This window comes from Heterodontus francisci, chromosome 1, assembly GCF_036365525.1.
Source record: "Heterodontus francisci isolate sHetFra1 chromosome 1, sHetFra1.hap1, whole genome shotgun sequence".
NCBI classification, from domain to species: domain Eukaryota; kingdom Metazoa; phylum Chordata; class Chondrichthyes; order Heterodontiformes; family Heterodontidae; genus Heterodontus; species Heterodontus francisci.
Genome location: NC_090371.1, coordinates 257,236,999 through 257,252,107, shown reverse-complemented (window position 1 = coordinate 257,252,107; position 15,109 = coordinate 257,236,999). Strand labels below are relative to the sequence as shown.

At 45.2% G+C, this 15,109-nt stretch overlaps 1 protein-coding gene across 1 annotated transcript in view; it reads right to left on the bottom strand.

Moving 5' to 3' along the window:
• maml3 (mastermind-like transcriptional coactivator 3) overlaps positions 1 to 14,566 on the bottom strand; it is a 478,739-nt gene extending 464,173 nt beyond the window's left edge. Inside the window, exon 1 of the mRNA XM_068043522.1 lies at positions 13,540 to 14,566. Coding sequence (XP_067899623.1) covers positions 13,540 to 13,923 — 384 coding nt within the window. The 5' untranslated portion in view covers positions 13,924 to 14,566. The remainder of the gene's footprint in view (positions 1 to 13,539) is intronic.
• Between the last annotated feature and the right edge of the window lie 543 nt (positions 14,567 to 15,109).

The following is a 15,109-nucleotide window of genomic DNA, read 5'->3' as shown; positions in this document are numbered from 1 at the left end:
ACTTGATAGCACTGTTGACGACACCTTTCATTACTTTTCTGATGATTGAGAGCATGCTGATGGGGCAGTAATTGGCCAGATCGGATCTGTCCTGCTTTTGGCTAGGGGCCCAGCTTATTCAGGAGCACAGGTCTTCACAGAGTCATTACGGCAAAGAAGGAGGCCATTGGGCCCATTGAGTTCATGCCGGCTCTTTGTAAAGCAATCCAGTCAGTCCCATTCCCCTGCTCTATTCCCAGAGCCCTGCAAATTTATTTCCCTCAAGGCTCATCCAATTTCCTTTTGAAATCATTGATCGTCTCTGCTTCTACCACCCTTGTAGGAAGCGAATTCCAGGTCATTGCAATTCACTGCGTAAAAAAATTCTTCCTCACATCCTCCTGCATCTCTTGCCCAAACCCTTGAATCTGTGCCCCCTTGTCCTTGTATCACCAGCAAATGGGAACAGCTTTTCTTTGTCAACCTTATCTCAACCGGTCATAATCTTGTACACCTCTATCAAATCTTCCCTTGAAGTAGAATAACCCCAGCTTCCCCACCTAACCTTGTAGCTAAAATCCTTCATCCTTTGAGCTATTTTGGTAAATCTCTTCTGCACCCTCTCAAGGACCCTCACATCCTTCCTAAAGTGAGGTAACCAGAACTGGACACAGTACTCTAGTTGTGGCTTAACCAGAGCTTTATAAAAGTTCAGCATAACTTCCCTGCCTTTGTACTCAATACCTCTATTTATGAAGCCCAAGATCCCATACGCTTTGCTAATTACTCTCTCAATATGTCCTGCCTTCTTCAAAGATCGATGCACATGAATCCCTCTGTCCTTGCACACTCTTTAGAACCGCGCCAAGTCTATATAGCTTCTCCCTATCCCTTCTGCTAAAATGAATCACATCTTACATCTCTATATTAAATTCCATCTGCCACTTGTCTGCCCATTCTACCAGCCTATCTATACCCTGTTGCAGGCAATTCGTATCATCCTCACAGTTTGCCACACCCTCAAGTTTGGTATCATTGGCAAATTTTGAAATTTTACTCTGTATTCCAATATCCAAGTCCTTTATATATACCAAAAAGGCAGTGGTCCCAGCACTGACCCTCGGGAAACACCACTGTTTACAATCCTCCAGCCAGGATGTTGTCAGGACCCATAGCCTTTGCTGTATCCAATGCACTCAGCTGTTTCTTGCTATCATGTGGAGTGAATCAAATGGGCTGAACACTGGCATCTGTGATAATGGGAACCTCAGGAGAAGTGTGACAGAACACTCCCCACTTGTCTGTATGAATGCAGGTGCACCAACACTCAAGAAGCTTGACACCATCCAGGACAAAGCAATCTGCTTGATCGTCAGCCTATCCACCACCTTAAACATTCACTCCCTCCACCACTAGTGTACCATCTATAGGAGGCACTGCAGCAACTCATCACGGTTTCCTTGGCAACACCTCCCAAACCTTCAACTTCTACCACCTAGAAGGACAAGGTCACATGACAACACCATCATCTCCAAGTTTCCCTCCAAATTTCACATCATCTCAACTTGGACATATATTGCTGTTCCTTCATGGGTCAAAACCCTGAAACTCTCTCCCTAACAGCACAGTGGGAGACATTCATCACATGGACTTCAGTGGTTCAAGAAGGCAACTTGCACCCACTTTCTCATGGGGAACTAGGAATTGGCAATAACTTCTGACCTTGCAAATGATGCTCATATCATCAGAATGAATTAAAAAAAACTTTCACCCATTTTACTTGGTGTACTGGCCTCTGGTACTATGCTGGGTCCTAACTGATCCGGGGAAAGAACAACTCCTGACACAGGGAGTCCCAGCCCCAGGCATTCCCCCACCCTACGCCCCCGCACCTCCTCACAACCCAACAATTGTAATGGGGCAGGCAGAGGTTCTATTCTATACAAGGAATATAAGAAAATCCCAGAAACTGCAGAGACTCAGCAGAACTGGGTGCTTGCCACTTTCCAATGGACTCCACCTGTCATCTGCCAGGGTTATTGTGGTGGGTAACCAGTGGAACCCCTACAGATTTCCAGGGTTGTCACATTGCTGATCCTTCCAGGTCTTGGTCTTTTGATTGAGGATGTAGCCATTCAACCTTCTCACATAAAGGGTAATGGAAATGTGCAAGTTACTCCCCTAAACGTTATGGATGCTGGATGAACTGAGATTTTCAATTCTGAGTTTTGTTAGGTAAGGAATATGGAGTAAAGGCCAGTAAATGGAGTTGGGGTACAGATGCGCCATTATGTAATTAAATGGTAAAACAGGCTCGAGGAGCTGAATGGCCTACTCTTGTTCTTATGGACACTATTGGCTGTAAGGTATCAAATCCAAACTGGCTCCCAACAAGTGCAGCAATATTATTGCTCAGCAGAATACTGATGGGCATTGGACTATAGTAATAAAGGGTAGACAAGACTGGCTAATACACTGTGCAAATAAGATCATTTTAAGTGGTACAGTCAGTGAATGCTACCACTCAGAATTGGCCTTGCCCAGGCCAAGCTAAGCAAGACACCATGCTGCCAGCAGGCCAAACTGGGTTTGAAGCAAATGGGAAGTGACATTCCTTTAAAAGGGCAACTAAACCAAAGGTACAACTCCAGGGAAATTGAAAAGGTCAACCTTCCTTATGAGTTTTATTAATGTGAACTCTACTCATCCCTCTCTATATTATTGATACAGCTATGGTCTTCACACCTGTGAAATGGCTTCCCTTGTTCCTTCTAGGCTCTAACAACACCCCCACTGTGCTAAAATCAAGACACATTGTAGTTTCCAGTTCAAATTCCAGCCCTTATCAAGATGTCGAATCAGTTATCCCCTCCTCCCTAATCCTTTATTTTTCTTCCTCCTATAATCTACAGGCCTTTAAAAGTCAAACTGCTTCTTGATTTACTTCAGCTTCCCTCCTACACTTTTTAACCATGTCCTGCACTGTGTGCCTTGGCCCTTCAGGCTTCTTTTCGTCATGTGGACACTTTTTATCAACACAGAAGCAGCAAAAGAACAGTCCACCCAACTCACAATTACTATCAGCTCCAACTTCCTCAGGCAGTAACTACATGGCAGTGACTATGTCCCACCATACGTGCATCATGAACCATGAGCTTACGACCAAAACAATGCAGTTGTGAACACGACAATTCTAAACACGATTTTTTAAAACATTTTCACAAGCACTTTATTAACATTTGTTGAGAGACTCTCCACAAACAAAACATTTATTTTCAATGAAGCTTCAGTAAGTAACAGGCCTCTTATTTGATTTAAAGCAAATCATTACATGAAAACTGGTGTGCCACAGGTCTGAAAAGGAACTTCCTGTCCCCAGTTACACCCTACAGTCTCAACAAAAATGCAGCAGCCTAATTTCCAAAATCTTTCACCACCCTTCTTCTGCTTCTCCCTCCAGACCTCAGATGGAGCGACTGGCAATTTTTCAATCCAAGGGGGTAAGTCCTGAATCAAGAGGGTTTTAGAAGCTCTTGACTGAAACATCTGCAATTTCCTCACCTACGAACATAAAACTCAATAGCAGGGAGGTATCTTCATCCAAGACAGTTAAAATAATAATTTAGGTTTTGTTACATTTGTCCTAAAACATATGCACCAAGCATTTCCAAAGAGGTTCTCTTGATTGTCCGCTGTAATTCCACTGCTATTCATGCCACTTCTCCAAGGTTTTGCCGATCTTTTGCTGAAATTACAGCAGGCTATCAGGCAACTCCTTTGGCAATTCTATCCCACTTTCCAGTGAGTGGTTCAGCAGCGCAACAACAATAACTACTTGTGTTTATGTAGCGCCCTTCATGCAGTAAAACATTTCAAGGTGCTTCACAGGAGCATTACCAAACAAAATGTGACACTGAGCCACATAAGGAGATTAGATTAGATTAGAGATACAGCACTGAAACAGGCCCTTCGGCCCACCGAGTCTGTGCCGACCATCAACCACCCATTTATACTAATCCTACACTAATCCCATATTCCTACCAAACATCCCCACCTGTCCCTATATATTTCCCTACCACCTACCTATACTAGTGACAATTTTATAATGGCTAATTTACCTATCAACCTGCAAGCCTTTTGGCTTGTGGGAGGAAACCGGAGCACCCAGAGAAAACCCACGCAGACACAGGGAGAACTTGCAAACTCCACACAGGCAGTACCCGGAATCGAACCTGGGTCCCTGGAGCTGTGAGGCTGCGGTGCTAACCACTGCACCACTGTTAGGACAGATGACTAAAAGCTTGGTCAAAGAAGTACTTTTTAAGAAGCATCTTAAAAGGAGGACAGAGAGACGTTTAAGAAGGAAATTCCAGATTTTGGAGCCAAAGCAGCTGAAGGCATGGCCGCCAATAGTGGAGCAACGAAAACTGAGTATGCGCAAGAGGCCAGAATTAGAGGAGTGCAGAGATCTCGGAGGGTTGCGGGACTGGAAGAGGTTACAAAGGTAGCGAGGGGTGAGGCCATGGAGGGATTTGAAAACAAGGATGAAACATTTACAAGCGGTGTAGTGGTTGCTGCTCACTGCTTCCACTGCTAGGTCATTGGTCATTCAAATCTGCCAGCCTCAGTGGGCACAGTTTTCCAATGCCCAGCCTGGTGGCTAACAGGAAGTGCTACATTAAATTGAGACATCCCACTTCAAATGAAGGAGTCAAACAACACTTGTCTCCCACTTTAGTCATGCTTTCTGACTACCAATCACAGAGCAGAGCTCCTGATGACACAAAAGCAACAAAGCGCAATCCAAAGTGAGTGTGAGGAAAGCCCCACTCCTCATTATCTGTGTTCCATTGTGCACCTCTCAATTAAATGCCATGATCTTCATAGGACAATTCCTTTGGAAAGAATTATGCTTCATTTAATACTGCATTTTTTCTTCAATCCTGTGTCATATGTGTAAGAGCAAAAAATTGGAGATTCTCTATTTCATGCCAATTTCCATTACTTACAAGAGCGGATGATGGCGACTCTGCTGTGAATGCTCAAGCAAGGCCTTGTTATCTGGAATTTACTAAGGGAGGAGGGGGTGGGAAACAACATGGTCACATTCCACAGCATTCCAAGCAACAGGAACTGTTGACTGTATTAACAAAAACAACCTTCTGTTTTTGTGGTCCAAAATAGTTCGCCCTGCACCCCCGCTCTGCCGCCATCATCTCAGCTCCACCCCTGCATATTAAATATTTCCTAGTGTCATTAAACTTATCTTAAAGAAGGACACTGAGGGGGAACCTGAACTTGTCTAAAGTTGTCGTTAGTTGTACGGATCTTCTATATAGATATCTCTCCCAAAAACAAAATACTCACAGGCAAGGAATTCCTGTGCGTCCAGAAAAAGTCACGTAAATTGTATTCTGCACAGGGACAAAACGTCCAGTATCAATGCAGGCCGGTATGCTCCCAACAAGTGTCACCCTCCAGTAACAAGCCCAAGAGAGCAATATTCTTTTAGCATGAATTAACTATAATTACTACTAATGAAACAGGCACTTATCTATTTATTGTTTGGCACTTGAAAGGCAATGTTCTGTACTTCTTCAGAGAGTGCTCAGTTCTTTAAGGATTTAAGTACAGTAAATATTTAACGCTACACAGAAACACTTTGGTAAATGACCAAGCAGTCAGGAGCTAAGAGACCTGCCTTTGCAAACATCATTGTTTTAAAAGCTTCATTTACAATAAATTGAGGGGAAACCACAGATTGCACATTGCTGTCAGGCTGCAATAGTGGTTCTAGGCTATGTCAAGGAGGGGACCTGCACCGTAAATTTAAGAGTGGCAGGAAAACCCCACTGCTGACTGACGGAAGCTGAGAGAGTGAAATCTTAAGCCAGCTGATTCCAAATTAACTCAATAATTTCAATTCTGAACCTGGGTGACGGTCTTGGTGAACTAGGGAATGAGGGGTAAATCTGGATTATTCTCAGCCACCGCCCAGTAACCCACAATAGCTGTCCCAACAGCTGACAGCCTGCCAATACTGTCCAAAGTTGCACATAAAGTACATTTTCCTCTCTGGAGCCTTATCTCAGTCTAAGTTCCCTGCGATAGCCCAAATTTAAACCCCTTTCCCCCACTGCCCACAGCATGAACGGGGCGGGCGGCAGGCTTAAACTAAGGGCACAATATTGACTTCCTAGTTCACCTCGTGTTCCTTCCTACCGTCATTTTAATCCTGGGTTTTGGGAAGCATAGGAGGTGCTTTCCACAGAGGTGCACTTGTGGGCCCACATGGTGCTGACAGAGCGGAGAGGGGCATATACAGTCGCCAAGGATTCCCTTGGTGCTTCCCCCAATTGGCCACCATGCCATTCCTGAAAGGCGGGCAGTACCATGTAAATGATTCCCGAGCAAATTCCCAGTGTGGATACCATGGGCAGCAAGAACTGGATCTCTCACCACTTAAATTCCTATCAGAATTCCATGATATTCCCCCTGATGGTTTAGTGTGTAAGTGAGTCACATTATACAACAGAGATCAGAAAATCTTGGGGTTAATCCTTTGGCTGATCTCAGTTAGGACAACAACTGGAGAAACTACAATCGGCCTCTCATCTCTCATTGCTGTATATTGCATGTTTGGACCCCATGAGAGGATGGTACCAGATGCAGCTGGGGTTGCATTCCAATGCTGAATAGCCTATAGGCACTGACTACCCAGGCTCACATATCAAAAGCACCCATGGAACAGCCCCCGGAAAGATTCAGTACCTTTAGAAAAGGAAAGAAAACCAGAGGAGGGAACATATAAAATAAAATTAACACTGATCAAAGCCAATCAATCAGTCAAGCAATACGCCACTCACAGCAGGACTGTGTAACTGATCTGACAAGGAGCAGTCATTGTCCTGTGCTCCTGCGTGTGGGAGCTCCCTCTTCAAATGTTCCTTCTTTACACAGGTCACCTCCTGTGTTTCTGAGGAACTGTACAGTGAAGTGCACTCAATGCTGTTATTAGGTTTGTGTGGTGAACTAGTATGAATATACTACAGGAAATGTCAGACTCAGGCCAATACAATTCAGTGCTGTGCCAAAATGCTTTTTTGTGCAGTTCTTTCAGATTCTTCATGTCAAACTGTTCCTGTCACCAGTGAAATAACAGTAACCACTAGCAGATCTTCAACAAATCTAAAACTGTGCTGCTGGGAGGTTTTGGTTTGAGTCAACGTAGCATTGAAATTTCACCGTTACACTTTATCAAAGTCCTGCTGACAAGACCAGCAGTTAGTAATAATCACAGGAAATTTCCTTGTGGATCCTCCCGATTGGCTGCCATAACTACAGTAGGAGATAATTGTTATGTAAGAATGTTAAGTGATTTGGGTAAATGTACAGCCACGATCTAATTGAAGGTTGGAACAGGCTCGAGGGGCTGAATGGACTACTCCTATTCCTACACTCCTAGATTAACAGAAACCCCTGATTACATGTTTAAGCAAGGTTTCTGACAATCTCCCAGAGTTGAATGCAAATGTTTAATCTGCTTGAGCTGCTCTCAGTGCGGGGGCAAAGATTGTCAAGTTGGGCCCAAAACACATGGGATATTGGAAGTGTGCCCACGCCCACTGAAGACCACATTTTCAGGTTCAGCCCTTATCTAAATTTTTCTGGCAAACTGTGGGTGCCAAACGAGACGCCATTGCAGCTCGCGGTGGAAAATGGGTCGGCTTCTTCACAGAGGTACAGCCTGTTGTGTGGGTCGAGGGAGGTAGGGTACGTCGCGAATGTATCAGCAGCGGGCTAGAAGTTTTTTTTATAGGGCCAGGAGGAGCATTAATGCTTACCTTTTCTGAGCTGTCGCTTTAAGCACTGCTGGTTAAGTGGCTCAATGCCGAGAAAAACTGGGACTAGCATGCAATTCGTAGACTGTGCCTATTTCACCAGGAAATTTTCAATTGGGTCCTACGACTGGCATAGAACCCCAATTTACATACTTAAACAAGTTGCTGCCTACGTTGGGTGAGTTATTCATTTAAAACAGGCAGCTGAAAGTTCAAAATATCCTATTGATCTTAGTGCATGAGCTGGAAAGTAAAGAGAATAACTAAAATTCAGTGCCTCTACTAGTCAATCTCACTTGCAGCATATGCAATGGAACTTTAGAAACAGCACCAGTTCCTTGCTGGCTCGGCTCAATGTGTCCCCCAATGTCGTATGACATGGACTGCAGGCTTTCAGGTTCAATCCCTAGTCTGTGCTGAATTACCTGCTCTCAGATGGGGCTGAAGTTGGGGGTGGGGCAAGGAAGGATAAAATGCAGCAGATTTCCTGCTCCTGATTGCTAACTAGTGAAGCACAAAAGGAACCATAACCCCAGCAAGAGGCAGTGCCTTCAGAAGAGGAAGGGAGGAAAGTGGGAGTCTTTTAAAATGAATGAATGCTGAGCTGTGTGATCAAAAGCAATCAACAGGCCAAAAGATCAATCACAACATTTGCGAAAACTGAAAAAGCGGTGAGAACAAGCTGCTGGTTCCCTGTGCTCAGGAATGTGGGAGCATAGGGCCATTCAGCCCTTCGAGCTTGTTCCTATTCCTGCTGGAATTGTGCACGCGTGCAGATTGAGTGAGGGCAGGGATTGCACTTGGCTGCAATGCCTGCCATGGTCCAATAGTCTATTAACACCCACTATTTAAACCTAAACGTGAAGACTGGTCACTAAGGTGAAGTACTGGAGAGTGGATGGCCACTCTCAGAACAGTAAACAAGGGTGAGGCAGTGGCTTCATGAGAAGAAGGGAAAAACTTCTTGTTTACTGTGCTGGGTGCCATTACTCTGTTAAGCAACTCTTCCTCACAGACTTACATTTTCAGCCCCAACTGAGAGACAACTGAGACAAATACAGTAACAGTGATCTCAGTTCACCAAGCTCTAGTTAATGATCCTGCTTTCTGTATCACAGTGCCAGGATCAGACTATTCACATGACATTAATAGATAAATGGCTGAAGGCTCTCATTCCTGAAACGTGCTCAACAATTTCGACTCTAAATTACACAGTATTAATGAAGGTTTAGTATGGACATCCCAATGTATTTCATCCTGGAGTAGAGGAACTGAGCTGATTAAACTGTGCGGCTGTGCTTCCTACTTCAATCAGCTGGAGGCTTTCTATTCAAGTATAAAATACATCGGAACGTGAATTCAAAACATGGAACTCTGCACTTGCTTTGCTTTTATTCCAGACATGGAAGATGGTGAAATCTGGCACACAATTCACTGCCATAATGAATGCTGATTCCAGCTGTTGAAAACAGCAGCTCTTCTCAGAGGTTGGACAGAATACTGAAAAATGTACACAAACTTTTGTTTAAAGGCATTTTCCCCCTCCCAACTGCTCTCCTGAATGTGCCAACTCACATGGGGTACACAGGCCCTTGGAGCCCTCCAGCATTTCAAAGTAGCAACTTTTCATATATGGACCTGACAGTATCAGTGTACTCAGAGTATTATTCTATTTTAACCTAACATTGAAAGATTCCATCTGATTTCACTCAAGTTTATATGTCCTCACCTGCCCCCTCCAAAGCAAATGAGTTGGATTCAAATCAGACTAGCTGGCCAACCTTTGATGTTCACACACACATACCAGCACAGATCACTGGATTGGATCGCTAGTGGAAAACCTGGCTGATTTCTGCCTGCACCCACCCAGCTCAGTGATACCAAGGCATACTGTTAGCAGGCTGAGATCAGCTAACACAACATAGGCCCAGAAATCAAACATGATCGGCATGTTCCACACACTTAGTCACTGCATACAGCTCGAAAATCAGATTTAAGCAGAGACTGGGTCTCTCCAACACTCAACTGTCAATAAAACAACATAAGATTCCATTTGAATTCACTTAAGATTATGCCTCTTTTAATATGTTGTTAATGGCAAAGGACAACCCCAGGTACTGACCTATAACCATTTATATAATGAGATCCGGAGCCACAATCTGTATTCAAATCGGAGCAAGCGGATTTAGTGAAGTTCTCCTGGTAACGCTGCTTAACACTTTCTCAGGCTTTACTGAAGTACAGACTTCAGAGAAAAAGCAGCGAGAACAAACAGCAGGGGAGGGGAACAATCTGCACATTGGATGAACAGAGCTACATGTGGGACATGGCAAACATACACAAATTGTGAAAGGTTATTTGGTGCAAATCCACCACAAGCTCATAATGTCAACTAAAATCAGTACTATCATGAGGCCACTGCTGGAGAGGATCTGACTTACAGCTGCACAAAAATGTATTCAATTTATTTAAGATCTGATTTCAGAATAATATGAAAGTTGACATTTTCTCCCATTTATAAAACATTATTTATATTAAGATAAAAGGAGGAAACTGAACTCACTCTCTTTCTACTTTAAGCTATTCACATTGAAAGATTCCCCAATCCTGCTTAGGTCTACTGGCAATCATCCTTTACACTTACCTCTGTCCCCAATCTAGTTCACACATCAAAAATGGACCAAATTACCAGACTGATACCAAGAGTCATTCTTTTTCTCCATTCCCAGAGAAAACAAGTGGGATTTGAATCACACTGTCTCACCAAGGATCTACACCCAAAACATTAACCTGCCTTTTCTTGTCAAAGAGGGTGTTGGACCTGCTGTGTATTTTGAACATTAGCTGTGCTGATTTCAGATTTCCAGCATGTCTGTTTTTTCTATGTATTTCTTGCTTCTGTAATTAATATGGAATTCCCACTTCCACCTGCATCATCCCTGGAAAAACACTTCTCGCACACTGCTTATGTTTGCACTAACTACAAACTGCTGAGCCTTTGGCCCTCTATTCACCACAATTTGCTCAATCACTTCTTCACCTCTAACTTTGATGCCCATGTCCTCAGCAAACTTTCACCATCTCCCATCCCAGGCATTACCTCTGGTACGGCCCCTATTTTTACTCTCTCAAGGGGCGCAAAATTGATCGTACCTACCTCACAACTGGCTTTGTCATCCAACACCAGATCTGGCCTGGAAGCTCATGGTATTTTTTAAAATCTCTATAATGGAGGCCATCTATCCAGCTGCCTTTGCTGCTTCATCCCATCCCTCTTGCCAACTAAGCCAAAACTTCCCACAGTCCCATCCCTACTCTAGTCCTGGATACCTGTCTCTTTCTAGTTTCTCCACAATGATCCCTCCAATCTCATCTCATCCATGCGTCCTACTCCCTGTTTCCTTGACTCCTTCCCATTAAACCCCTGATCACCCAACTTCCCTTTACTTTCCCATTTTAATAATACATCATAAATGGATCCCTATCTATAGATACTGCCTCCATACCTCCCAAAACTGCCATAATCACTCCTCCTCAGATCCCTCTGAATGCACTAACCATCATTCCACCTCCAACCTTTCATCCCTTTGCAAGGTTCTTGCATGTGCTGTTGCCTCCTAGATCTGTACCCTGCAAATCCACATCTGAATATTTTCAATCGGGTTTCCATGCCTCCCACAGCACAGAAACAGCCCGAACCAAAGTCATGAACTATATTCTGTGACTGTGATGCAGTTTCCCTCCTCATCCCTCTTGATCTCTCTTCAACCATCAACACATTCCTCCACTCCACCATAAAGACAACTCTTTCTACCTCTGTAGCATTGCCCTTCTCTACCCCTACTCAGCCCATCCGTTCATGAGACCCTTCCTCATGTCTTTATCAGTCTGCCTGAAAGTCCAGAAGATTGAGTTCAAGCCCCACACCAGGACATAAATCTAGGCTGACAATTCAATGCAGTACTGATGGCTAAGATGTTAATCTAAGGTCCTGATTTCATGTTCAAATGAGCAGGGGAAATCTTCTAGTGTTCTTTATTTATTTTATTTTATTTAGAGATACAGCACTGAAACAGGCCCTTCAGCCCACCAAGTCTGTGCCGACCATCAACCACCCATTTATACTAATCCTACACTAATTCCATATTCCTACCACATCCCCACCTGTCCCTATATTTCCCTACCACCTACCTACACTAGGGGCAATTGCTAGTGGCCAATTTACCTATCGACCTGCAAATCTTTGGCATGTGGGAGGAAACCGGAGCACCCGGAGGAAACCCACGCAGACATATGAATGAAAGTTATTTCCTTCTGTGTCATTTCCAGACTCAACTATTTCAATGCTCCCTGGCAGGCCTCCATTAACTTCAATTCATCCAAAACTCTGCTGTCCCCATCTTAACCCACACCAAATCTCACTTACCCATCAAACCCTGTCCTTGCTAACCTACTTGCTGGCAGTAACATCGCAAATGCAAAATTCTCATTGTTGTATTTAAATCCCATTATGGCCTGCCTCTCTCGATCTCTGTAACCTCCTCCAGCCTAAAATCACTGTTTCCCCCCCACCACCAAATCTCAATTCTTCTCACTTCAAACTCTTGTGCATTCCCATTCCTTTGCCCGACCACTGGTGGCTCTGCTATTGAGCTGCCGAGATCCCACTTTCTAGAATTCCCTCCTCTTTTAAACCCACCTCTTTGACTAAGCTTTTGGCCATTCCTCCAAAAAGCTTGCTCTCCTTGACTCAGTGTCTACCTTCTTTACATCTATACACACACAGGTCGTTGAAACAGACTAATCCAAGCTGAATAAATAAGTAAATATTAACAATGTTCTCTAAGCAAGGAATCAGCGAACGCTCAACTGTAGCCGTGCTGAGCAGACTTGAGCTATCCATCTGAGCGTTCTCTCTCTCTCTCTCTGGAATGGGGACTTCCAGCTGCTTCCTTCCCCCTTCCTTCCACCAGCCAAGTCCCACCCATCTCTTTAAAGACAAGCCGCAAAGCAACTCCCCCTTTTTACTGGGGCAGGAAACGAGAGTAGATTGGAGCGATCAAAAAACATCGCGGCTCGACTGCAGCACTGGAGGAACAGCAAGGGAGCTGGTTTTTTTAAAGAAAAGCTGCCTGGTGGGGGAAAAAAGTTTTGCACTTTGTGGTATCATAAAGTAGCTGCATTCAGGTTGCCGACCTCCCTGTCTGAAGGTTCTCACCAAACAGTCAACCCCCCCACCACCCCACTGATGGCAACGTTGCTGGAGATATTGATACAAATTCAGGGCTGAAAGTGACACGCTCACTCGCTGCTTCGTTACTGGGAAAACAAGCTGAAGTAGATTGATAAAATCCCTAAAACGGGGGGCAAATAAACAGTGAAAATGTCAAGTGGCCCTGAATCAAATGTCACAATCGAGGATTACTTTGACCGCAGCCCACTGTAAATGTTGCAAGAGTTTTATAGACTTTCAGCTTTGGCGTGTGCAGGACACCGATTCAAGTTGGTCTGAAACTCCTGCTTTCTCTCAAGCTTAAACAAAAAAAGGCAGTTTCTCATCATAAAGCTCCAGATAAGAACATGTTGCCCCCCCCCCCCCTCTTAAACTCTACAACACCCCCTGCCCATCAATGGCCAATGACAGCGGAGGCACCAGCCTCTGTGGACCTTTAAACGCGGGGAGAGCAGGCGGACTGGGGGTGGGGGGGGTTCGCCTTACCGCGATCAGAGTGTTGCTCCTGTGATCCGGAGCGGCCGGCACCGCGGCCGGAGCGGAGGCAGGAGGCTCGGCCTCGCAGTGTTTGCTCCGGAAAGCGCCGTCCTGCCTGTGCTTGCCCGTCTTCTTCGCCTTGAGCTCCAGGCACCTCTGGTGGAGCGTCAAGGTCTCCTGGCGGTCCAGCTCGATCTGCTGAGCCTGGGCTTGCTGGCGCCTCACCTCGCAGTTGTTGTGGTGCCTCCTGAAGCCCTCGATCCTCTGCCGGAGCCTCTGGACCACCGTGCTGTGCTTGGGAATGCCGCTGCCGCTGCTGCCGGCCTGCCCGGCGGCCGTCCCCATCCCGGGGCTGCTGCCGTTCGCAGCCGCGGGGGCGACGAAATCCCCCATCCTTCCCTCAGGCTTTGCAAAAAACAATTATTCACAGGACAACTTTTCCTCTCTATAAAGGTGTGTGTGAGTGTGTATAAAAATCTAGCCAGCAAAATCTAAACACACAGTCTGCACACAAACGACGATCTTCTGCTGCTTTGCCTTCAGAAATAAATAAAACAAAACAAACAAAAAGAAAAGGTTGTGCTAACTAACTCATTGCAACCCAGCCTCTTCCCCGAGTTCACCACAGTACTAATCGCTGCATTATAAGCGATCGCTGGGTATCTTGTGTGTATTCCACTGTTTTCTCATCAACTCCACGAAAAAGATCCGGATATTAGCAATCATCATACAACAAGCTTTTCTTAAGGCTTTCTTTTTTTTTTGTTGTTTGTTTTTTTTGCAAAAAAAAAAGTTTTTTTTCTAGCTGTTTACATTTGCCCGGTGTTTGAAGAAGCGGATCTGCGTTTGCTGGCGTCCCGCGGCATTCATGGTTCAAATGCTGGCGTTTTGCATGGGAGAAAACATCCTCAATGGGATCGCGAAACTCGGAAGGAACGGCGAGCAGCTGCTTGCTGCTGCTGCTGCTGCTGCCACCGCCACCGCCGCCACTATCACCTCCACCATGCCAGCGGATTGATCTGGGACAATCACACAGTAAACATCAGCCAGAGGCCGTGAACAGACCCGGGGGCAGCAAGCAAGACACGCCACAGAGCTCCGCTCAGCCTCGGATCAGGACTAACGCAATATGTTCAGGCTGGGGGGGGGGGGGGGGGGGTGGGGGGGAGGAACAGGATCTTTTGGGGGAAAAAATACCGGGACAGAGTCAAAATATATAAAATCAGGATTAATGCAGGGCAGTCTGAAAGCCCGGGATAGAACCAAGCAGTCAGAATCACCACTAATGCAAACTATTACAGGGTCAGAGGGAAACCCAGGGACGGAGTCACAGGTATGGACTAATGCAACCAACCAGGGCAGACGGAAGTCCAGGCACAGAATTTGGATGCAGCATCGGGACCAGTGCAATGCTAGAGGGACAGGCAGAAAGTCCGGGGCAGAGTTCAGATATAGAATCAGGACTAATGCACCCACTGAGGGGCAGACAAAACCCTCTCCAACTCCTGGATATCATGGAAGCAAAATCTGGAGTAACAAAACAATAAATAATCAGAGGCAGAGTACAGATGAGCAAACA